Here is a 26,729-nt window from a genome sequence, read left to right on the forward strand (position 1 = left end):
ATGAAAAGCGCGCCCTGCCTTTGTTCGGATATCTTTTAAAATATTAACAAGTTGTCATGTCATCTCTGACTAGAAGAGGAGAGAGATGCCCTGCCTCGGTGAGAGGAACACACTGGGTAAGTCCGATTTACTCATGATGAACAGGATGTGGTATTTGTAACATAATTGTATGGTCTTCATAGAGTTTCATATAAGAATAACACTTTAAGACAAAACAACTCCCAAACATTTGGGTGTGGTAACAGTTATCCACGTCGATTTGACATCTAATTTCCCGCTGCCAAAGCCCACGTACATCCTTCTTCTGATGATTTATCTCTCAGAGCTCACAAGCGCAGCATCACTGTGAGCCCGTCGGCTTTTCTGCAAGTATCACAGAGAGGGACCGTCAGCCCAAGGAGCGTCCCACTCCTGAGGGTGCCGGAGGGTCCAGAGGCGACCCACATCGGAATATGTGCCAGAGAGCGGACGCTGTCCCGTCATACAAGTCCCTCCCTGGGGCCGTTGGAGACCGCGTCAGGAGCACCATGTCCTCTGGTAGTGGGACCATATGCAGAGGCGCTATGTCCGCGAATCCGGGCTTTGGGAGGTCCGACAGGAAAGTTGCGTGCTGCGAGAAGTGCTCCGCGACCCTTGTTGGCCTGAAGAAGCAAGCTCTGAGCCTGGCTGTTCACCATCACTTCTCTTGCAAGGTCAGTTCACCACGGGGCTCTGATGGAGCTGCTCAGGGATGTGGCGGAGCAGGAATGCACTTAAGATCAGTCTGCTCACTTTTAGCTTGATAGGAATCCCAATGAGGAAATCTTGGCATATAAACAAAATGCAGGCTGATGCAAGTAAACACATCCCAGTACTTTTCAGCAGGTGGTAGTACAGGGTAATAGTTGATAATAAACAAAATGTAGAATGAGTCCGCTGGATGTTCTTTATGCAACTGATGGAGTAATAAGGTCATATTTAATCACCCCAAATAAACTTATTCACAAGGATGCCTGTATTTTATCCCTCATATTTTCAACAAATGAATATATAATTTAATTTAATAATATTGGATATAATATAATATAACTCAATATAAAATAATATTATAAAATCTAGAGCTCATTGATAATCCGATTAATCAATTTGTTGAAGTTTATAAGTAAAAATTATTACTGGTCCCAGTGTCTAATGTGCTGGTTTTGTTAGTCTGCTACAGTGAATTGTTCATAATTAGGGTGTGGAGTGTTAGTTAGACAAAACAACCAATATGAATATGTCAGCTTGCGCTCTGGGAAAGGCAAACTGTTTTTGTTTTGCAGACCAAAAGATTAACTGATTACTTGAGAAAACAAAAATAATGAAAATAATCACGAGTCGCAACCCTCACATAATAAAACACATGTAGGCTTTTAAAATAAAGCTGCCACTTCTAACACATTTTCTGTAGTGCTGTATGTTGAAGTCAATTAGAAAGTGTTTTAATGTCCATGTGGGCCCATCAGTCTGGACAGCGCTGCCCCTGAGAGGAATGCACATTTCTGCATCCATCTGTACACCTGTCACCACGAACATCCATCAAACACACTCCAATCGACAAAGTAAACCAGTGCCATTCCTGCGTGAGTGGTTCCAAATGGGCATGAATATTTCATCTTGACATCCCTGTGTCATCTCCACAGACCGCTCCATTGAGGGAGGACTCTTTATTTTTGTCCTCCTAAGTGGGATGGGGCACAGCTATAGCATCATGTGTTTTGGAGAGAGACCACAGAACAGAGCGGTAGAGCAGGAGAGTGGCGGTATCTTGTGGCCGCAGACATGGTCAGAACAAAGAAATCTGATAAGCAAGAGAGCTCCTTGCAGGTTTATTGATCCAAGCACGGTTTTTCAAAAGCATCTTGTCTCTGTAATGTCATCTTTTTAGGGCTTGCAATCTGGCTGAGATGGAAAGTACAGTCGCCTATCTGGCTACGAGAGTACATTTAGTCCTTTATATATCTATCATCATTTATATATGAGTAATGCAAGATGCCCAAACCTGAAACAGAAATTTGCAGGTGGTAGAATTAGCCCAGTTTGCTAATTTGGTGTAGAATAAAGAAGATATTATGGCATATGTGATTTAATTAACTCTGGATATGGAGATTTCGGGAGACATTTAATGCCTAATGCTTTAGTACTTTTGGAATTTTAGTGACTTTGTTTTGCAAAATAATTAATAATATGAATCACTAGCAATGTGCTGAGGGATGGGATGAAGAAGGAGTGTGTTAGATATTGGTGGGTGTCAATGGCAGACTGAACAGGATGTGACACAAGAGTGTCTTTGTCGGGATGAAAAGCAAGATGATGGTTTCATGTTCATTTTGTTAGATATGAGTCAATGCCGGGGACTTTAAAGGGGACATATCATGCTCATTGTCAGCTTCGCGTATTTTGTTGCATGTTTACATGCTTTAAAGTAAAAAAAAAACACAAAAAAATTCTAATATACTGTCTGAATTTTCAGTGCACCCTCTGTCTGAAAATGCTTTGATTACTTTGCTAAGTGCTAACATTGCTTGCAGTGCCCTCCCACGACTCCATATGCACAGTGATCAGTCATGTAATCCTCAAGCCAGAAACCAAACAAGGCAAATTAGCTTTGTTATTATGTCTTCACCAGAAGCTTTGTGCTGAATCTCTGATCTCATTATCTTATCTGTAACAATACCATTACAGGCTACTTCTAGTAACCTTAGTGAGTACTTCAAAGCATTCACTGCCAAGTTTACCTGCAATTTTTGTTTTTTTTGCAGGACTCTGGTGACCTGTCTGTGTTTCTTCTGGACAACCTTCGCGTCCATAGTCGGTCCACCACCGAGTCCAGGGGCCGAGAGAGGGAGCAGGGCGAGTGTGGGGCCTGCGGCGTGAACCTCAACCAGCTCAAACAAGAGGCCGTCCATTTGGCTCTGAGCAGGGGTCAGCCATTAGCTAAGCCTCCCTTTGAACCCAGCTTTAGCGCTGGTACACTGCTGGGCCTAAGTGAGACAAAGCACGGAGACAGGGCTCCATGGGAAGCTGCCACGGCTGTGCATCATCCCCACAGTCGCACCCACAGTCCGCACAGCCCAAGAAGCCCGAGGACGCCTCAGAGGACCCCTCAAACCCTCAGACGGAGGGGGCCCAAGCTGCCCAACCCCGATATGGGCCGCTGGGTAGAGCAGCAGCAGCAGCTGGTCGCTTCTAAATCTGCATCCAGCGCTGATGGTGTCACCATGTACCCTTACCATAAGGTACCCCTAAAAGCCTTCTCTCACCACTAAATCACACATAACACATCCCTAGTGTGCATTCCCCTTTTAATGAGCTATATGGGTAAAGTACGTCTTCACGGGTGCTCATGTCAGCAAAGCAATGATTCATAGTGCCTAATCAGAGCATATTTAGATCTCATGGTCGTTGTTTAAAAGTACTTTTGCTAATGGAATGGAATTGGGTTATGATTTACCCCAGTCATAAAAGCCAGCCAGTCAAAAGCACTTGTGACCAATAGGGGGATGGTCATATTTAACAGGGTGGCTGGTGAAATATGCATTACTATGATGGAAGCCGCACCAGATTGAGCCCACCCTCCCCCAAGTCCCCAATGTCATAAACCTGAGCAAGGTGAGTGAGTGTTTTAGAATATTTTATACATGTTGGTTCAACTTTTTAAATGTTTCTTTAGTTGTCCTCCTGATCCATACGGACAAATGGAAAATATAAGCATCCAACCTTTGACGTACTACTTGTAGATATCATGTGACCTGGTTGACAGAATCTTCACAGACATCACAATTGACCATTTCCCAAACACCAGCTTGGAAGAGCAATCATCCAGCTTAGCAACAGTAATTACGCACATGATGGGGCGGTGCGTTGTACTAAGATTGACACTCCATATTTTAAAATGTGTAATTTTTTAAAACACAAGCGCAAAAGTGCAAAGACTTGATTATACAATGTGTTGATCTGCTCTAACATAAGCTCCAAACAATAGCATGTCTGGCTAGCTAGGTTTCCTACTGTAGTAACCTAACCTAGCATTGCTTACAAGGACGAGGCGAGTTTCATACCAAAATATCTTTTGGAGTTACAGGCTAAATAAATCTGTTAACGATAGCTCATGTGGGAGCTGGTCCTGGATGCTATCAGAGTGTAGGCTAACATTCAGGAAGTTCAGGCTGTATTCCATCCACAGCCAAACCCGTTATCTGTGATAGCGTTACGTTCAAAAACACATCAGTTAATGTTCGTCCTCGTCTTAAAAGTTTTCTCTCTTCAAAAGTAAAAAAACGGGCAATAAACGATAAGCCTAACCTCTGTCTTCTTTGTCCAAGCAGCTTAACCCAATGTAAGCCTATGTTAGCGAAAGGCGAATGGAGCTAGCATTAGCTTAATTAGCTCGGTGATGAGATCTGCTGGCGACAACCAGCAAAATAGACTGCTTTTGTACTTCTGTCTGAAATCAAGCATGCGTTGTTTTAAAAAGTACTAACAACCTTAAGTTGCAAAGCTGCCACCACTATCGTCCTGTGCTCTGTGAGAACGGGACGCTGGACATAGCAACAGTAAGGGGGTTGGGGTGGTCAGTTGGACTGAAAAAGCCTTGAGAGCAATATTGTAATAAACCTCTTGTTCTTAATCGACTTGTCTTATGAAATTGGACAATAACAATGCAACATGTTACTCAAAAGAAACTGCACTGAGCTTTGCCAGACTGCATTAGAAATTAGCGAGTCGTGCCCGCTATGAGAGCAGATCAATACAGGTTCATGAGGTGGAATAATATGAGACGAGTGAAAGTGGAGGACAAAGAGTAAGGAGAGAGGAGACAGAAAAAGGAGGGAGGAGGAAAAATGGATTGCAGAAGAAGAGAAAAGGAAATTGAGTGTTTTAAGATGGGAGGAAGGAAAGGAACGATAGAACGAAAGGACTGGAGCGATGGGCGGGAGAGGAGAAAACAAGATAATGAAGGACTACAAATACAGAGAGAAATCAGAGCAGAGGGATAAAAAAAAGGTTATGACAGATTGTATGAGTCAACAAGAAGACAAGAGGAGGGGCGGGGGAGTATCCATACATTATCCACATCAACTACGGCGTCATTAATTCACTTAGCCCTGTCTTTATTCTCCACCCAGTCTCCTTCCAAACCAACTACTCCTGCAGTTCTTCCACGGCTCTAATTGGCAGTTTATGGTTGAATGTCATTACTGGAGAAAAAACTGAGCATTGTTATCTTGCCCCAGAAAAAGGCTCTGACGTTGATGAGACGTGAAGCTTGAGAGCGCTATATGAGAGCGCTGGAACACAAACATGTTGAGCCTGCGGCCTGCGGCGAGTCCCGGTGACTTCATGTTGAGCAGCAGCAAATGCATGTTGAATAGGTCATGTTACATACACACGCCTTGGAGCTACAGCTGTGTAAGTAATGCTTTACATGAAGCTGCTTGACTGTGGGTGTGTGTGTGTGTGTGTGTGTGTGAGTCAGAGGCAGTGATGTTGACTGCTCATCTTCCGAGTCATGTTTTAAATTCAAGACAGCAGTCACTAGAGCCATCACAAACTATTCCTCGCGCTGTAAGTGCAGCTAACCAGAGCCGTAATATGACTAATGGTTCCTGTTTAACCTACTGTGCTCTCGGCCTAGATGTCCGAGACAGCCACGCCCCACAATTATCGTCCCCAGAGTAATTCCTGTGATAATAGACCCTTTTGGAGTGGGTGCAGGAGTGCAATTACTGATTTTCATTTTTATAACGAGCTCTCTCCCTCCAGCAGGCTTCAGATGATGCTGCACTGGTCCGTGGTGACGTCGGGACTGTACAGACGAGCTCAAAGATCCCCCACATATCCAGAGTGGTGACCATCGCCAACACTGCTGCTATGTCCCTTTTAGCCAGGTAAATATATATATATATAACACCTGTTGTGTGTGAAATGTGTTGTATTCCCAGCATGTCTGCACTGGTTACACCCTTTAGATTTAGTGGTATGACAGGGCGTTCATTCTTCCCTGTAGGGCTGCAGAGAAGCTCAACCTGACATCGAGGAAAAAAGGCCAGGCCTCTGATCCAGCTCCTGCTCATTTATCCACCTGCTTCAGGGAGTTGATCCAGAAAAACCCACCACCTGTCCCCTCCTGCCTGCTCCAAGCTGCCACTAGAACCAGAGACTCACCCAGTGTTGCCAAGGTAGACCGCTGGGCTCCAAATCCCAGTAGATTTACTCTAGGAGCACTTTGGCTTGGGCAATTTGTAATAATTTGTAATAATTAGAGCAATCCTTCACAACTACTATTATTCTAATTAAAATGAGATGAATGAGTAATTGTAGAAATACATTTAAGCACTCATATTCACGTCCAATTATCAGTATTACAGTGAACATTTTACTTGTCAGTATTTGTAATTCTTATAATAATAACTAACTGTCAACATGAGTAGTTTGACATTTTGGGAAATACACTTATTCATGTTCTTGCTGAGAGTTAGATGAAAAGATGAATACCACTCTCATGTCGTACAGTAAGTATGAAGCCTCCGCCAGTAGCCAATTAGCTTAGCATAATCCACAGAGGAGGTAAGCAGCAGGTAATTCCCTGTAAAACCACAACTTTCAGTTTGTATATGGATTAATCAAATGAAATTTGAATGTTTTTATTGGTAAACATTTGAGGTCTCGGTGGCTGGATTTGTATTTGAACTCATGGAGGTTAGCTAGTTCAACCTGCTTCCACTCTTTATGCTAAGCTAATCGTCCACTGTCTCTAGATTCATATTTTATTTAAAGACATGAGAGTGGTATTGTTGTTGTTCTTTAACTCTCAGCAATAAGCATAATAAAAAGCATATTTCTCAAAATCTCAACGCTATGAGCGAGGTGTTAAAACCAATCATGATCTGTTTTGTTCTGAGTGAAATCATTTTTTCAAAGATCTAAAGGCCTTAACGTTGACGTTGCTAACAATCGTTCCATTCCTACGACTATGACTCGAACACTGTTTCTATATCAAACACCTAAAACTGAAGGCAAACATTTCACCCAATAATAAATGATGATTTATTTTCACAAAGTTCAGAAACACTTATTCATAAATCTTCTTTCTTTAAAGGTGCTCAATACACAATTCAGAGCATGTATATTGCCTCCACACTGCTCTCAACATGGAGACGGCTGGCCAGCAGCTAACAGTGCTAACAGCGCAACAGTGCAAAAATGGCCACAGTGCTGACAGAGTTAACAGTTTTTACCTGAGGTGGAACCGGAGGGTAGACGCTACGCCTCAGGACGGCGAGCGACGGCTTTTAGCTAGACAGCGACGCACAACAGAGAGACTCAAATGCACTTAATGTGCACTGAAGACCAGTGCAGCTTGGGTTCAAAGTTCATTTGAACTCTAAACAGCTCTTTGCAGCACATCGCATACATCAGCGCAGGACAATTTAAAGGGGAAAAACACACCATATACTCAATAATGGAAGCAGCACACAGCCTGTTTTCTGCTAATGTGTGTTGGAAAGAGAAAGACAGCATGCATTATCTCATGTGTGCTTTATAATATACACACACATTCCACATCCAAATAGAAAAAAATAGAAATATAAAAAAGTTCCCAACAGTCATCTTACTTGAAGTGTCTTCTTAAGACAAGTGTACATGCAGTACCAGAAGACAATGGCACTGACTTGATGAAGATACTGTGTAAATACTTAAAATAGGTCTGGACTGGTGGTGAATCTTTGGAAGTATATACTACCATCCTCGCCCACAACCACCATCTTGGAAGTGTTTTTACTACCCCTGTTGCATAGTAAAGAGATCACAGTCAATTTGGAGGAGATCCTATATCACGCCTTCTTATGATACGCTGTAATGTGGTGCTAATGTCTCCGTCTTGTTCCTCCCCTCCCTTCCACTCCCCTCCTCTGGGAGAAACTGGGGGGATCAATATGGCTGCCTGCGCTCCCCTTGTCTCAGATAGACTGACTCTTGGGTTGAGTCTAGAGTTACAGATAAAGGCTCAGATAGACCCGACCACCAGCCACACCTGCCCGAGCACTCAGCTCTGTGTGCTTCTGCGTGCCGGAATATATTTACAAGTGTGTGAGAGCGGAGGGGGATTTTCTCCGCTTGTAAAATGGGTCTCTTGAATAATTGAACCCTCATAAATAGAGTTTGACACATGTTCAATCGGGTCAGGGAGCCACTTCTTGCATAAGGTATTACAATTATGATTTGGAGAGAGAGGAGAAAAACAAATCCTTTACAGACACTGGGATATAATCATGTGGCAGATGGAACATGGCTTTCAGATATTCAAAATATCAATGACGGATGATGTCATCGTGGTGTAATGCAGTCCTGGACAATTTCAAGAAAACCGCATTTGACTGGGTGTCATGGCACACAGGGCTATTCACAATCTTGCAGACCTGAATCCTGATTAAGAATAATTTTATAATTGGTTTATCAACCTTAATAGAGCTTATAATCTTTTGTGAGGTAAATGTTGCCTTGTTAAATGGCTGTCAGAGTCAGGATCTAACTTCATTTAAGACCTTAAAGCCTCTAAATCCGAAGGCTTGCTGTAGAGAACTGCATTAAGGAATTAATGTCATGACATGCGGAAATATAGCGGGAGGGTTTTCATACATAGCCATGCAGTTGTAAGTGGTTTCTGCACTAACTGGATGAACTGGCTGTCTTATGCAGCCGAAAGCAAAATGTTTTTTTGCTTCTTTTTTTTAAATATCAGTGAACATAAAACTACATACAGCTCATTTTTGTGTTTCCATTGATGGCTATGAAACAAGAGAACAGATTGCCAGACATGTTAAAGGGTAAAGCAAGGCAAAGTGTATTCCTATATAGCACATATTTAGCAACAAGACAAGTGCAAAAGAAACACCTAAAAAAAGACATTCAAATACCATTACTTTAAAGAGCCAAAAGTAAAAATCTATAAACTACAAGCATGAAAGTAGTGTACCTTAAGGTTTGAATAATTATCTGATTTAATAATAGGCAGTGGCGAACAGAAACGTCTTAAGAAGTGAGAGTTGCAGCAGACTCAAGGTTTATTCTATGGTGCATAAAAAGTGAAAGCTGTTCATCCACGTTTAGCTTTGACTCTGGAGACAGAAAGCAGACATGTACCAGACCACCTGAGAGGTCTGGATGGTTCATAATGTAGAAGAAGATCAGAGGTAAACCATGCAGTTATTTACAAACCAAAAGTTTTAAACCAAATTTTTAAATATTCTTTGACACAAAGGAAGCTGGTGTAAAGACCTCAGATCTGGAGTTATGTGATCAGCTGCAGCTCATCGTTTTTTAGGGAGTCCTGTAAAGATATCGTTACAGTCGTCGATACTCTGTGACTTACTTAAAACTAATTTGATAAAATCTTAGTCAGTAAGGAGGTGAAAGGGAAATACCAAAGTATGCTTTACATTACTGCCTTGTTGTTGGCCAAGTGCCTTCATCAGTTCAAGTGTTTATTGTAAAAACAAAAGTTATTTGTAAGGGTACAATTTAAGTGAAGTCAGTGGGAAACATACAGCAGAAATACTATCTTTAGCTCGCCGTCCCAATGCTCAGACCAAATCCTTTTTGACATTTAGTTTGTTCTGCCAAGGCTTCCCTTTCCAACCTTCATAAATAGTATCTTAGCCTCCCATGGCGGAGCAGCAGGGGCTCAGAACTAAAGTCTCACTATTACTTCTCTCTATTTGATGTCAGGCTTCTGAGTTAAAACCCTGTTTTGGTAAACACAAACATTTCAAAAGTAAAAAGAATGCATTGCAGCAGACAGCATAACATGAAGCTTTGCACAGCCAATTATAAGATGCTGTGGCATATATCTGTGTGATATATTTTTCTCACTCTATTCTGGAGTTCGGGAAGTCTCTTAGATGGCTAAAACTCCCTGAATTTGATATAAAGGTATTTTTTAACCTTGCTGTTTTGAAGTTCGTTGTCTTCCCCCCATAAGTTTGCTGTTGGTATTTATTTTCAAAATTTAAACTTACATGCATGCATCTCTGAATGCTTCTTCTGAAATCACATACATAGCTACATGTTGCTCTGTAACAGCAGAGCACCACCTCACTCCTTGTATTTCGTAAATAATGGAATCTTCTTCTCATGGTGTCTCAGAGTAGTTAAAAATGTTTAGCCCCTATATGTATACAGTTTGTATACAGGGGGTAAGTGAAATACTATAGTGTACACTCAAGCGTTTATTCTTTCAGCCTGTCGCTGCTCACCAGCTAACTTAGCATTAGCTGGGTGCACTGGTATGCTAGTAGAAAGCTAGTAGCAGGATAGTATTAGCCTGGTTAGACTGGACAGTGTCAACTTATTTTTCTTTATATAATACATGGGTGCTCTTATTATACCTCAGGCTTACAGTATTCAAGAGTTGGTACACCTAAATTAAAACAACACATTTTCAAGAGTATACAGCCATGCTAGCAGCTCTGTGAGGCTGAACTTAGGCACAGTGGTGCTTTGAGGTAAATGCTAGTGTTAGCAGGCTCACATTGATAATGCTAACATGCTGAGGTTTTAGCCTACAACCATGTTAGCCATGTTAGTTTGGTATTTTACCATGCTAACATATGCTAATTAGCACTAAACACACAGTACAGCTGAGTTTGATATGTCATTAGTTTGGTTGGTATTTGGTTATAAACCAAAGACGGCCATTGGAAAAATAGTTTTAGTTTTACCTGATGATGGCGAAAAGACTAAGGGTCTAGCAAAGATAGTACAATTCATCCTCTGGAAACCATGAACGTGTGTACCAAATTTCTTGAAAGTCCATTTTAGTTTAGATATTTCAGACTGGGCCAAAGTGGTAGAACCACAGACAGATTGTGTTCACTCCACCAAAGGGTTTAACGGTTCATAACCTAATGCAATTTTCAACATGCCACCATTTCCTTCGGTGAACAGGTCAAGGTCTCGCTGAGGGTGAGCCCAATGCTGTCAGAGGGCCAACCACCTGTTCTCCGTATTGACCAGTCCAAGAGAAGAGTGGCCATAATGGAACCAGTCAGCAAAGGCCAACCACAGGCTACAATGACACTAGGCAGGGATGGCAAAAACCAGCTGAAGACCTTCAACTTTGACGCTGCATATCCTCAGGACTCAAGCCAGGTTTGGTTCTTCATCCAACATTCGTCCGGCACATTCTGTGTCTTCTCAAATATTCAATGTGTATTTTCCCATCTGTACATTACACACCACGGTTGGTTTTCTCTCTCTGTCTGATGACCTGAAAGCTGATAGGGCTTGGACAGCCACCACAATTACACTGTCCATCAATTCTATTCAAGCTCTGCTTACAGTATCTAGGCCCAAGGGAATCTACTGAATCAGTGTGCTTCTTTCATTTCATTGGATGTACCATCTCAGTGCAGTAGTGAATCATTATATGCTCGTCGTCCTTTGTTCTCCCTGACCAGGCCGAGGTGTGTGCGGGTGTCTTGGCTGATGTCATCCGCTGTGTGCTCAGTGGCAGCGATGGATGTGTTCTGGGTTTGGGATGTGCTGATGTGGGTAAGTAATCGATCGCTGTGAGGCGCCACGGGTTAAAATCTCAAGATGAGAGTGGGACGCTTTTATCTGTGCTCCCCCGCGCCCCCCTCCTCCTGCTCCTCTGTCCCACTCCTGCTATCATTCACTCTTTCTTTATCACTTAAACTCCCTTTTTACGTTTCCTCTCTCCGTCCTCTTATCAATTATGATACACATTTCCACATAGTTTTTTTTTACAGAAAAGCATTGCCAATTTGTCATTCATCTTTCACCTATTACTTAGTAAATAACAGCCGATTCATAAATTATACAACACACATGCTTTTTCAAAAGCCTGATAGGCATTTCAGCATACTGCACAAAAAGACTGCTGTAGCACTGTGCTCAGAGGGGACTGTAAACAAAATGGACTGTAATACGTTGCTATTAGAGAGATGGAACCCTGCACTTAGCGTCCGTGAAGGGGTTTAATAGATTTGCAAACACACACACAGACATACACACTCACACACATACACACACAGGGTAAGGACAGGGTCTCCTTGGAGCTGCTTTTTCACATGACGCCACTCTCCGTAAATCTGATTGAATTAGTTGGCCAATACAAACTACACGTGGCCCACAGCCCGGGGATATCAATCTCCACTACAGAATACTATTCTCTCTGAATAACGGCAGCCAGCTTGGCCTTTAATTGGAGTAAAACCAATTCTCTTATCCTCATTCAATTAGAGTTTGGATAAAACACGAATGGTAAAACAGGCCCATATAGCTCAAATCTAATGTGGGGCAAATGTGCACTTGGAGATACAGTATGGCATCAGTCCACGAGGAAGTGTTTTGGGGTGTGTCTGTGAATCTGCTCCATCTTTATGGAGTTTATGTATTTTGCATTGTGATTTGTGTAAGCTAGTTTACGTCCACCAGCCCACTTTACTTTAGCACCATATTTGCCTGGAGCTGAATGTCTGTGAACCTGTATGCAAGTGTGTCCATACAGGGCCTGTGCTATGGCTATTTGGGGGTCCAACGCGTAAGTTCTTTGTGGTGCCCCAACCCTGGAAACAAGGGAAAAAACAGACACACACAAATATTTGGAGGTGCGATCTTCTTCAAACCGAAGAAATATATTGTCATTGACAACATTATTTTTTGCCCCCTACCTAAAAGACAGCCTGAGTCAACCATGGATTTATACCATAAATCATGTAAAGACGGTTGTTCTCAGAGTGTATATTGTATGATGGGGCGCCCGTGTGTTTAAAGGCCAGCATGTTGTGCATGTATATTTACGATATGTATGTGTGTCTGTATGTAGCATGCATACATCGGTATGCTTTGTCGTCTGCCTCAGGCTCCTGGTCCAGCATGGTGGGGAGCGGTGAGAGCATCCAGAAAGTCGGGCTGGTTCCCTGTGCCATCTCCTGGCTGTACAGCGCCATCGAGCGGCGGAGGGAGAAGACCTGGACCGATCTGACTGTATCAGTGTCAGCCATAGAGCTCTGCTGCGGAGAGGAGGACACCATGAGGGATCTGCTGGGGGAGGTCGTCCCCTCATTAGGGAGTGTCCAGGACAGCCCAAAAGCCCATATGAGACTCCAGGAGGACCCAGTCTATGGCATACAGGTAAAAGCAATGAAGGGCTTTTATTTGGATAAAGCAGGCTTGTTAATTTAACTGCTGCTTCTGCTGTGTCTCTCCCGGTCTGTCTGTTGTTCCTGTTAAGACCAAGCACACAAGGGTCCCAATTTGTTGGTGTATTTAACCATAAAACTAAATTAGAATTTTTAAAAATGTGTTATTGTTCTTGGTATGATTATGTGCAGTCTAATCAATCTTTGGAAACAGATAAAAGACGGTTCCAAATCTGGAAAACGAGAGAGCCAAGGCTGTATATTTTGTTGCTGACATGTGACAATTTCATGGCTCTACTTCTCTGGCATTGTATCAAAGGTTCAATAATTCACAGACAAGTGTTATTTTACTTTTGTTTCAACAGCCGTGAACCAGAAAATTAACCAATATTACAAAGAAACCTGCTCGGGTATTTTCACTGTCCACCAAGCAAATTTATTGCTCATTCATTTCCCGAAGGAGGTGTCAGTGTCACAGATACTGCTCTAGATGTCTTGCTTGTTTGGTTTTAGACATTGCCCTCTAGATATGGTAGGATTAATGTTAATGTTTATTTAGATAGTCAACCTAGATAATGGTCTATACTGTATGTGAGGAGATGATACTGGTAGTCAGTGAAGTTTATTAGATTGCAAATGTAACAGAGTTAATGATTCCACTTGCCAACACAACGCAACGGAGAGTACGCAACTGCTACACATACAAGATTACATCTGATTGCATTATGATTGTGCAGCTATCTTTGCCCTGGCATTTCTGCAAGCCAGGACCTCACTAGTGTAGCTGTGCATTTCTCTCTATTTCTTCATTGAATAGGAAAATGAAACGCATGAATGGAGCTGTCATTCCAAAATATTCTCAAATGACAGTTGTTTTTCATTTAAGGGGAGACACTACAGGCAAAAATGTGTTTTTTCCTGCTCTGGTCAATTTTGAGATTTTGGTCTATATTGCTTCCATAACATGTTTTCTTTCAGACTAGTGGAAAAGAAAACATTCAAAAATACACTTTTAGGTAGGGGTGTAACGGTTCACAAAATTCACGGTTCGGTTCGGTACGATACAATGGAGCCACGGTTCGGTACGTTTCGGTTCAGTTGAAAACTATAAATACCAGAGAAATGTACTTGATTTTAAAATATATTTATTCATTAAAACTGTGCTACACTGTAGCGTGTCTCACAGCGCAAAAGTTCCGGACTGGAGTAGAACGTTTTTCTTTGGTGGTGGGCGTGTCAGAGAGCACGCTGTCCGTTACGTCATGTTGGTTGCCAGTTTGAGAACAGTGGCTCCACCGAAAACATAATATTTCCCACAATTTAAGCTTCTGCATTTTATTACATTGTATTATTATACTCAGGCCCGGCGCTAGGGGCGGGCCTTGGGGTGCAAGGCCCGCCCTGGGACTCGGTTGGGCCCGCCCTGGACGGACGAGCCCGTCAGTCACAAAAAATCACAATTACAAAAATAACTATCTTTTCCCGAATAAATGCATACTATAATTATTATTATTATTATACTACACTTAATATGAAGTTTGCTAAAAAATAATTTTAACCACTTTTGGTTTGGCGTAAAAACGGAAATCACAAGTGCAGAGCGGGCCGCGGCTGCGAAGTGCCGTGCGAACAGAATAGGCTGCTCAACAGTAGTTGTGATCCGAGTCCTAGATAGAGAGATAAAGAAATAAAAGATGGATATACGACGTTTCTTTAATAAACCGCAGAGTGTCTCAGAGGACGGGGACAGAGCGTGTGTAAGCGAAGCCGGGTGCTCATACGCACAGACGTCTGAGGAGATTGGCAGCTCCAGAGAAGCTAACGTTAGCCACCCCGTCGAAGCTAGCAGGCAGCAGAGGTCCTCACAGCAGGCATCTGAACCAGCAGGAGATCTGGGCATTGATCAACCCAATCAAGTGGTGATAAAGAATTACCCATCAAGCCTATTTTCAGGTACACTAATAGAGACTGGCTGGAGTATTCAGTTAATGCAGATGCTGCATATTGTTACCCCTGCCGAAAGTTCCGGGAGCCTGGGTCTTCCATGGACTCTGCCTTTACTCTGAATGGATTTTCCGATTGGAAGCATGCAGTGGAGATGGGGAAAGGGCTGAACAAACATGCAGCATCCAAAGAACACATGCTTTGTGCAACTATGTGGAAAGACAAGGGAATGAGGATTGCTACAGGAAGAGAGGTATCGACGTTGGTTAACGTTATAAATCTTTAAAGGCCGTTTCTCAAAATCAGTTTTTTCTCACTGTGAGCCGGAAGTGCACTTACACACACCAAGCTTTCCAGTTTCCTTCTTTTCTATATTCCAAAGGATTTCTTTAGAGGGTTTTGTTCATATATCATTCATTCTGATTTATAGAACATTTTATTCCTACAAATATGTAGAAAATGATTCTATTATTGTTGACAGTATTTTCTGATGTATGGAGTGATAAAAAACGAATCCTTTTGTAAAAACCATTGGCTCAATGTTTGTTTTGTTGCAATGTAATGTCTTATGCATATTTAATTTCATGTTTTTTGTAAAATTTTAATATTATATAGGTGGCTTCAAATAAGCCCAGTTGGCTTTATGCCTCTTCCTACACTGTGATATTCATTTATCTCTGTTATGTTTGTTTACCTTTAATTTTATTGTTTAAATTGTCCAAAATAAAATAAATAAATAAATAAAAATAATAATAATGGCTTATTTGTATATTTAAACAAACTTATAATACAATAAATAACAGTTGTAATGTAAGTAATCAACTGGGTACGTTTCATGGTGATATATTTTAGTCAATAGATGTTTATATTCGTGTCTCTCCTTAAGTATTATATGAACAAATTCTACGTGAAATTTATCGTGTCCCCTTCCTCCAGCTACGTAACCACAACCGGGTGAAGGCCCCCACTGCTGAGCGGGCTGCTTCCCTCCTGGACGCGGCCATTGCAGCACGTCGGCACAATGACTTCATTACATACCTGTCTCACAGCTCCATAATGTTCTTCACCCTCCACGTCCAACCCCCTCGTACAGAGAGCAGCACCATTGGCAAAGGTTGAAATGAATTATTCACTTACCAGGATGGCCTTTCCCTGGTGAATTTGGTGTTTCCCCATGAATTATTTGCCACCGTTAACCCTAGATTCAGTGCTGATTTAATGTTGTTTCATATATATTTATATAATTCATGTGTTCTTTATTTGCATATTTGAAAACATGCTGATCTTTTTGCATTTACACTCTTCTTTGTTCTCCGACTTCCATGCATAGGTTCACGTGGGCCCACAAAGTTGACCATGATAGATGTGTGTAGTGGTATAAGGGGTATGAGCAAGAATAAACCTCCATATTCTGAACTTGGCCCAATTGTCTTATCTCTACTAAGTGGACTTAAAACCACCCCCATCAAGTAAGTACCTCCAAAATATGAAATAAACATGTATGGCATTCATTGGTGTAGAGTGAACTGTGGTACTATTTTGACACTGAGCTGAAGTTAATTCTTGCTGTTGGTTTAAAAAAAAAAAAAAAGTAAGATATTTGCCTGTAAACCCATTTCATAGTGGCATAAAACGAAGGGACTACAATAACAACTACACTAAATTGTTGGAAATTGATAGTCTGCTTGGAGATCAAAATAACTGATGCATCCTTAGATTAATGTCTGGACATTTGCACTGCCTCTGCATAGGGGCAGTAAGTTGACTCTACTTCTTCGAGAGGCCTTGGGTCATGTGAATTGCCATACCACAGTGATCGCTCAGGTGGATGACTCACTGGTACACCTTCAAGAGACCCTGTCCACCATCCAGCTGGCTTCTCGCATCCGCAGGACACAGAAGAGAACGAAGGTATTGTACATGTCCTGTAACGTCTATTTACTCATTCACCATCTCTTAATGGCATCACAGTATAGGTGCCCTCTTTGCAAAGGAAGAGAGAGTAATTGTTTCCAATAAACCCCAGTGATTTATTCGTTTTGGGTGGTCCAGTTCTAGAACTAACTCCACAATACATCTTTATCCAACAGCAGTCCACTTCATGTTCTCCTTCCGGGAGGAGTCTGACTAAAGAAAAGAGAGGGCCTCCGTCTTCGTCCCTGCGGGCGTTCCACTCCACCGATGAGGTAGACATCGACATCCCTCGTTTCCGTTTGCGTGGTGAACTAGATGAGCGCTCCAGTAGCGACCAGTCCTGTGACACAGTCATCCAAATAGACACGGATGGCTTGGTCCTCTCCAAAGGAACCTCAAGACTGGTGCAACCTCAATTTGTGCCCATCATACCCTCTTTGCATCCTAACAACGCTGACATGGATGACCCAGAGTTTACCGCTCTGCTCCAAGAGCTTCTGAGAATTCCTCAACTGCAGGGAGAGAAGAAAAACGAAGAAACTGTTCAAGGGAATATTGAGGTTTTGAAAGCAGACATCAAGCAGCCAGGGAGGGACTGTCTTAAATGTGACACATTTGCTGAACTTCAAGAGCGCTTGGGTTGTATCGATGGAAGTGAGGCAACAATGGATGCGCTCAAGTCTTCCTCAAAAGGCCCTTCTGTTGATGTCACAGCCAAATCACAACCCCAGAAAGACACAGGGAAACAGGCAGACACCGAATCATCAGCGGCACCACAGAAATTGTTGAATCAGGGGTTTGGCTGCAGTCAGGCCTCTGTCAGAGAAAAGCAAACAGATGGTGCCTTCCCAGGTGACAGTTTTCAGAGAGAGGATTCAGGCCTGTATGACTGTGAGGAGTGCAGTGCAACCAGTTCCAGTGAAGAACTGCTAAATCAAACTCTCAGTCTTAACATGACCTGTCGCTCTGAGCTGCCCAAAAATGGAACTCTTAAGTCAGCTGATAAACTCTCTTCTCAGAACTTTAATGTGGAAGCTCAGGGCATGGCCATCACCAGTTCTGCACTTCTGCCAAAAGGTACACAGGAGAGTCCTGAAGCTGCTGATTGGTTCAAACCAAACAAAAGGACCTCACCAGTTGGCAAGAGCTCCCCCATATCTTCTTCCTCCTCCTGCTCCTCTTCACACTCCTTGGCTACCAGTGTTATACTCGGAGATGTCTTACGTAATCGCCCAACAGAGGACGTTAAGGAAATGAAGGCCACTATCACAGTTACCGTTCAACAGCCACTAGACCTGAAAGGTCAAGATGAACTTGTGTTCTCTGTGGTGGAGGAGGTGACCATCAGTGGGGTATTGGACAGAGGGAGGACAGGTGGAAACATTATTTGTATCAGAGACACTGCGCAATCACAGGCAAATGTTCAAGGCTCTACCAGCTCTCAACCAATCAGGATAATCAGCAATGTTAGCGAAGAAACTGTAGCCGCAGGATCCTCTAATACAAACAAAAGCTCTGTTGCTCAATCTGTAGCTACAGAGGCTAGCACTGACAAGCCCCAGTATCAATTCAGAAGGGAAAAGAGGTTCTTACCTTCATTTATAAATCATATGCTGATTGATTCAGATGTGGATTGTGAATTTGATGGTGTGAAAGAAAAAGAAAGTCCTTGTGATACTTTTACAGAAGTCAAATCACAGTCTGACCTCCAAGGGAATAGTGTAAAATCTCCAGAAGATAGGAAGGCTCTTCAGAAGAGGAGTGGTGCTTTTACTTATGAGACACATGCCAAAAAGTCTGACAAAGTATGTAACGAATTGTTTAGCCAAAGTTATTTTGACCCAATGGTCTTGGAAGATTCAGCTTTCTGCGATGAAACAGCAGAAAACAAAATGCGTGGCAAGAGACAGAGACAATCAGACAAGAGCCACCTTAGAGACAAGGAGCATGTTTATTCCACCAACACCCCAAAGGGCTCGGAGGGGGGCGAAATCAGTTCCAGACGTGTTGGGAATGCCCCTAAGAGAATTGGTGTTTCACCTGGTTGCCAGGAAACTGCCACTGCTTCCTTTAAAACAGGTAGTTTGCCTAGAGGCTGGCAAAATGCCAACCACCAGGACAGCTACCATTGTGGTCACATGGCAGACAACCACAGAGACCCAAGGGTGGTGACATCATCCACCCCGTGTAGCCCAGGAGTAACTCTAGAGAGGAGGCAGGGCAGACAGCACTCCCCAGCAGACCATAGCCACCGTGTCTCCTCTCCTCGGAAATATGGAACAGAGTACAAACAGTGTGCTAATAGTGCTCCTAGAAAGGGTGTTGAATCTTTGTTTGAGACCTCAAACCTAAGACTGAAACATGATCATATGATTGGGAGGCCAAAGTCACCCATTGAGGACAGCAGCCGGCTTTTCAGTGCCAAACTGGAACAGCTGGCTACCAGGACTAACTCCCTTGGGAGAACCCCTAGAGACTCCCCAAATCTGGATAGAGGCAGTAGTAGCAATTCCATGAGCTCTAAGGGGAGCTCCAAGGGAAGTACTGAAGGGGCTTATGAAGGAAGTATCGAGGGAGATTGTACCTTAGCAAGGGCTAGCAAGAGCACCAGGAAGAATCCTCGGACTGACCGTAGTCATCACTTCTTTCTTTCTGAAAAGCCTGTAACTCAATCTGCTAGGTATACCCATTCCAAGCTCTCTGCTGTGGGGAAACTTAAGATGGCCAGCCCCAAAGTCCGTCGACTGTCTGTCCCTAGCATCAAGAACCTCAGTCTCCCCCACAAAGGCCTGCAGCAGTCCATTAACCGCAGTGCCAGTCTTTCTCCAGACTGTAAAACTGTTAGCTTTGAGCGGACATCCTCCTTTCTCTCCTCTTCCCCTCCGCAGTCTTTTCACTCCATCAGTCGCACTCCGAGCCAGAGCTCGACATGCTCATCCACAAAATCTGCCATCCAAGGGTTTGTCAATGGCCGGATCTCAGACCTCCTTAAGGAAAGGGCTTCCAGCCCTACTTCAGGAGGACTGGACCAAATTACCACACTTCCCTCGCCATACAGCCGGGTAACTGCTCCTCGAATGCCTGATCACCTGAGTGGGCATGCTAGTGACACCACCAGTGTGTTGAGCGGAGATTTGCCACCAGCAATGGGGAAGACATCCCTGAATTTCTCGAACAGTAACAGTATGGTGAGCAGTGGATATGACAGCATGGTGAGGGACAGTGAAGCCACGGGAAGCACCATCTCAAACAGAGATTCTGTCAGCAACAGGAGCAGCTCTCTTCTCAGTGTGGCTCGTAGCAGTCGATCATCTCGGAGGAGAGGCAACACAGGTAAAAACTTGTGTAACTGGCCTTTTATGAACTGATCTGGATGACTTCCTCTTCTGGAAAGATCAGAACCTCATCCAAGTGTCGAGTCTCAATATATGTTGTTGGTGTTGCATGTTAGATTTACAAGTGTAGTCTCAAAGAAGTCTAAAGCGAGCACACAAGTTCAGCCTCTCAACGGCCATGACCATTTAAGACCGATTCATATGTTTTTCTTTACTTAAAGCAACCAATTGTTTTTATTGATTTCAGTACAGTATGATTTTATACTGGTGATTTTAATGCCTGCCATGTTTTTCTTGATATTTGTCAGTTGTTTATTATTGTTGTATTGTAAGGCAGTTAAGGAGACTTTTATGATCTCATGTTTTGAACCTGCAATATCCCAATGGAGTACTGGCATATTCACACCAATCCACTTAAATGCAATACTTTAATTGTCAGATTAAAATGCAGAATCATGTCATTTGAAAAAGTGTAATGGTATTTCTTATGGAAATTTTAATCCAGTTCATTACTTTTTGCAGAAATATGCCATATAATTTCTTCCCTAGATATAATCTACAATACAAAATTTCCAAACCGTTAACCACACACGTTTTATGAAGAACACTGTTCCACCATCATAGTTTGTAATCTGACCACATAACATATTAATGTGACATAAATTGGAGATGACACACATCTGTAGAATGCAGTCATTAAAAGCCGAAATTGTGTAGGAAGTCACATTATTAATACATGAACCCGCTGACGGCACTTACTAATGGCAGCTCAAGAGCAGAAAATGAAGAGGGTTTGGCTGGTACAGTGAATTATAAAGATGTGTGTGTGTGCATACTAACAATACTCGCTAATGGAATCATACATTGAGAAACGCTAGGTCGACACAGTGGAAACTGCTAATGGAGCAATAAAAACCAGAGACAAATCTTTTTCAGAATTTATGAATTTAAAGTCCCAAAACAAATTATACTGTTAATTGGAAGAAGTCTGTACTTAATTTCTCCTTAAGTGTCCCCTGACATATTTAACTCATCTCCATTCTGACAAAAGCTGTACCCATATCATCAGTGTTAAAACATAGAGTTAAAACATATTATTAAAGTTACTACAAGGAACTGGTACACCTCCTTATGAAACAGTCTCAATTTAATATTGATGCTTCACTATGACCTAAAAAGGCAAAAGAGACCATCGGCGAGAATATTGGCTATTTAGTTATTCTCAATGCTTGTCATAGCGTCTTATTCCCCACGAAATCAGACCAAACGAGTTAGGTTCACCAGAAACTTCTCCAGCTCAGACTCCAGCGGAGCCTCCGGTAGCAACCAGTCCACCGTGGACAGAACAATATCCGGCTTCTCTGCCACATTTGACCTGCAGTCGGAGCTCCGGCGGGAGGTGGAGAGCTCAGAGCCTGGCAGCTCCTCCTCCGACAGAACTTCGCCTTGTTGCTCCGCCGGTCCCAGCTAGGAGCCAACACCACGCTGCTGGAGGCCACGGGAGAGCCGGAGCCAGCACTGACCCAGGGTCAGTGCTGGACTCCTATGATTGGAAACACTACCTCCACTTAGTCCACCAAAATGAACACAAAATGAAAGTTCCTCGAAGTAGCTTTAATGTCTTAGGATCCCGGTCACACAAAGCGTAAACTATCTTTTCCTGTACTGACAAACTGAGTCAATCCAGACCGAGTTACAGAAACCATGTCTCCTGTCTTGACTTTTATGAATAATATGGTAGCCCTGGCAAGCTGTGTTTGCCCTCAGGCAAACTGTATTCTCTGTTCCCCATTAGAGCACATGGCCAAGGCATTGAAAGCCACTTAGGAACAACAGCCTTCATTTATCAGGTGTGATGCTTTTAGAGCACGATGAATGTCAGTTGACAATATTAACGTAGCAGCTCAGTAATACTCTGATTTCCAGCATTAGCCACCTTGTAGATCTATGAGCACCACAAGCAGGATTATTCACTTATAAAATGATGACCTGAGAACAAAACAACATCATTTTACTGTGCTGCTGAATTTAAATAAATGCCATGTATACTGTACATATATTGCTATAACTTTAAATCCTGGGCAAAGTCTTTAAATTGAGCAAACAGTGTCTTTTCTCCGTGCCAGCACCGGCAATTGATCATGACAAATATCAACAACATAAAAAATCAACTAAAATGCCACCCGATACCTTAAATATAGTTTGATTGGGTATTTTAATCGTGAAGAATATCTCAACAGTTTCACTGTGTATATGCAGTAGTAAGTTTCAGAAACGGAAGAAGAGAAAGAAAACAAGTCAAATCAAGATACAGCGGCTCACTCTACTCTGCCTCGCCCTGCTGTAGGTACTCACCAGCGCCGCCTTTCCCATGATGCCCCCCTGTCCCTGAGACGCTCGGCCAGTGGTCTGCAGTCTGGCTGGGTGGATCGGGGAATCCCTGAGGCCTACGAGATCAAGGTGTATGAGATCGACAATGTGCAGAGGATGCAGAAAAGAGCAGGTGCTGGCAAACAGGTGCTGTGTTTATTTTGATATTGAGGAGGTTAAAGGGCATTCTGTAAAATATGACCTTTATCAACCTCTTTTTGAAACCAATGGAAATAGCAACATTGGTCGAACATATCTCCACACAGCCTGTTTTAAGGTCTCTAAAGCAAAGCCCCCTTTCTTGATATTGGCATCAGGTTTGAAAAACAACCCTCTGCATTTTGCCATGAAAGTCTTCTGACAGCTAACCAAACCAGTTCATGAAGTTAATGGTTAGGCACCTGCAGTATGTCGCTTGAGAAAAACAAGGTGTAAATGTCATATAGTTCATATTTTCTGCTGCTCATCTCCATTGTAGGGTTCTAGCTACAGGTTGAGAACATACAATTAGGCTACCACTAAACACACAAACAGTCATTCCTTTTTTGTTATTCTATAGCAGAGCTTTTTTACTTATATTATCTTTTATCTTCATGTCAGCAAACTAACTAAAGCAGCCATTTTAAAGAGATATGCGTTTGATAAATCACAACATCGTTTCATGCATGTGTTATTGAAAATATATACACATGTTAAACACTTTATAAATGAGACCAAATAACTGCCGATCTCATTTTTTTCACTTCCTCTTGTCAGTGAAACAAACAGAATGTAAGCTAACCTTTCATATTAGATTCAATGTTATAAGTAGGCTACAAATATCAAAAAGATGTGGTCAAATGTGTACTGCAGATATACATGTTAAATAGAAGTCTACCAAAGAAATTCTACAAATGTATTTGGAAATCCGAATAAAATAACCTACAACCCACCTGTGGGTCCCGACCCATTCTTTGGGAATGACTTATCTGTATATTTAGTTACCTCGAGACGTTATTGTTGTAAATGGGAGATCAAAATGTGAACAGCAAAATATCACTTTACTATTAGAAGTGTAGCAGGTTCTGTGTATTCCGCAGCCTGTCAGTAGAAAGTCATGCACTGCTTTGCTTTAAAAATCTGATATGGGCAGCTACCACGGCTCATGTGTGGGGTATCGAGGTAGAGGTAGAGGCAGCATGTTGCTGATAAACAGCATGCTCTGTGAACTGACCCTGGGTGAGTAAAGGTTTCATAAAAGATTCTTTGCCTTTGGAGTTGAAGTGGGCATGAAGACCAAATGTGAAACATGTGCTGACGTAATGTCCCGTTGACAAGAGAGGTCTGCCCTCATGAGACGACACTCCCCGCCTCCACCCGTCTCAGGGACGCCAACTTTGATGCAATTTTAATGACCACATCGGGGAAATTGGGTCAATGCTGCAGCAAAGAACAAAGAAGGACACTGGGTGTAAAATACATAGATTCTAAAAGAAATATAACTTATTTTTGTTCATTGGGCATCATTGACAAAAAACAACAACAAGTTGTAAATATAATAGTAATGTGTAGTCCTGCTGCACTCCATGCCTTATATTTTGAGGGTTTCTTTTGTCCCCCATTAAAATGTGCATGTATTAACCTTCCAAACTGCCTCTTACTAATAGGGTTAGTAGAGAGTAATTCTGTTTAGGAGTCTCACTCCCCAGAGGTGTCCTCCCAACCCTAACATGTTGTTTATGAGTGTGTGGAGCGAGAAAGAGAGAGCGAGTGGGGAGGTGCTGTTTTTCATTCAACTGCTAAAGCACTGTGTGTGTGTGTGTGTGTGTGTGTGTGTGTGTGTGTGTGTATGACTCATGTTGTGGGGACATAAATCTGTTTAGACATTGAGGGGCCTCACCTTCCTTTTGAGACAAAATGCATGTCCCCAAACCGTAAATCATGTTCTCTTAGGGTGAGGGCTTGGTTTAAGGTTTGAGTAAGGTTAGGTTTAGGGTAAAGCTATGTTGTGGTCAGGTTGAGGTAAAGGTTAAGGTTAGGGTTAGGGTAAAGGTCGTTAGGATAAGGCAAGTAGTGGTTATTAGGCTTAGGTTCAAACGTAACGTTTTAATCAAATGCTAGGAGGCACACAGGGACCGTACATTTAAAACAATGTGTTGCAGCCATTCCACCACATGATTATTTTATTTTTTTAAGAACAGCAGTAGTACATTTTTAAAATACAAGCTTTTCATCAATGATTATGTGCTGTATCAACCTTAATAAAAGTAGTGACATGTGTGTGTGTTTTCAGGGGCCTGCATGCTTCAGTGCCAAGCTGAAGTCTTTGGAGCACCGTCAGCAGAGGATCTCAGAGCTCCGAGCCAGATACAACAACCTGAGGCGAGAGCTAGAGCGGGCCAAGCTACACCTCATGCTGGAGCCCGCCAAGTGGAACCAAGAGTGTCAGTCTGTTTTTTCTTCATTTGAGGGAAAAAGCATGTATAATAATATTTCTTTCTTTTACATTTTTAAAATAAATCAATATGAAGTTGTTTTAACATATTAGAACAATTTTAAGATATCTGGTAAGTGAAGTCACAAAAGCTGAGATCAGGAAGAGAATGAAAGAAATCTCCAGTGATCAATTAGGGCGCCAATTAATGATTATCACTGATGATTTATTTTAACAATTAATTAATGCATTTTGGTAAGGGTCCATGGTAGCGTCTCATTCTAAGGTAACAGAAACACAACAATTGTTGTTTTTAGGTGATTATACGCTACAAAAATCATTATATGATAATCCATTCCTGCCAATAGATCCCAATAAATGCTAAGCATCGTTTAAGCTCTACCTTCAGTCAATGAGCAAATAATAAGCGTGTCGTATGACAACATTTCAACAGGGAGCAGCATCCTGCCATTACTGCAACAATATCCACAATCCTCATTACCATCATCACTTTGAACTTTACCACTGATTGTAATTTCCTATAAAGCACATCATATGTTATTGTACTCTAAGAGTGCGGCGCTGTTACGCTAATTCCTCTAACCTCATCATAAATATTGTCTAAATACAATAACCCCATACAGTAAGGTAGGCATGTCCCTATCAATATCCAGTGTCTACTGAATTATCCAATAACTTTGGTCATAAAGGCTGCTCTAACACAGCCACAAATTAGTGAAAGAAAAAGATAAACCAAAAGGTGAAATACTCAACTACAGAGTATTAGGGCCACTGTCAGAAAATAATAATATAATCAGAGATCTAGGATTATAATAGGCTATAATGAGACCTGTAGCTCTGTGTTGCTGTCTCTGCCCCCCCCCCCCTCTCTATGAGAGACTTTTGCAGTCCTAAACTGGGTTCAGAATGGGATTCCACCGTAACAGCACAGCAACAACATATAATGCACAGCAGACGAAAGGTACATTTTTCTTATTAAAATTCCGACTTTATTCTTGTAATATTAGAACATTTTATCAAAATATTACAAATTCATTCTCGACGTCTCAGAGAACCGGATATGTGGGATTTGTTTAGAACATGAGCAGAAACCCTGCTGGAACACATATGAGCTATTAATGAGCTATTCAAGTGTAGGGGTTTATATAATGTATGTGTGTAGGCCTACATTTAAAGAGGTTGAAGAATAAATCATGAATACATGTGGGTTGACTCAGCAGAGATAACAAAGAGTGACAGAATAAATATTTGACTTACTCCATCATGTTGTTTTATTTTGACTTGTCACCTGAATTCAGTATTTTACTTTACATAAATGAAAACTTTTCCACCATAGATTGGTGCATAAAAAAACGTTTGCCGTTCAAAACTCCCTGTCCTTAATAACTTAAGTGTTAAACCTCACTGTCGTCCTCCAGTCGACCTGTGGCAGACCTTCGAGGTGGACTCCCTGGAGCATCTGGAGGCCCTCGAAGTGGTGACGGCCCGGCTGGAGGACAGGCTCAACCTCTGCAAGGCCGGCGTCATGATGGTCACCTGCTTTGA

The 26,729-nt window shown here is 42.2% G+C and overlaps 1 protein-coding gene across 1 annotated transcript; it reads left to right on the plus strand.

Annotated features, from left to right (window-relative positions):
• kif26bb (kinesin family member 26Bb) lies at positions 1–26,729 on the plus strand (the record flags this gene model as incomplete). The annotated part of the gene is made up of 15 exons (XM_079291542.1): positions 1–116; positions 324–692; positions 2,781–3,257; positions 5,788–5,909; positions 6,029–6,200; positions 10,969–11,172; positions 11,481–11,574; positions 12,908–13,179; positions 16,068–16,245; positions 16,462–16,600; positions 16,883–17,042; positions 17,222–20,378; positions 22,728–22,883; positions 25,023–25,173; positions 26,603–26,729. Exons 1-15 carry the CDS (start codon positions 57–59, stop codon positions 26,727–26,729), a joined length of 5,838 nt encoding a protein of 1,945 aa, XP_079147668.1. The 5' UTR covers positions 1–56.

This window comes from Melanostigma gelatinosum (assembly GCF_949748355.1).
Source record: "Melanostigma gelatinosum genome assembly, chromosome: 19".
In the NCBI taxonomy this organism is placed as follows: Eukaryota; Metazoa; Chordata; class Actinopteri; order Perciformes; family Zoarcidae; genus Melanostigma; species Melanostigma gelatinosum.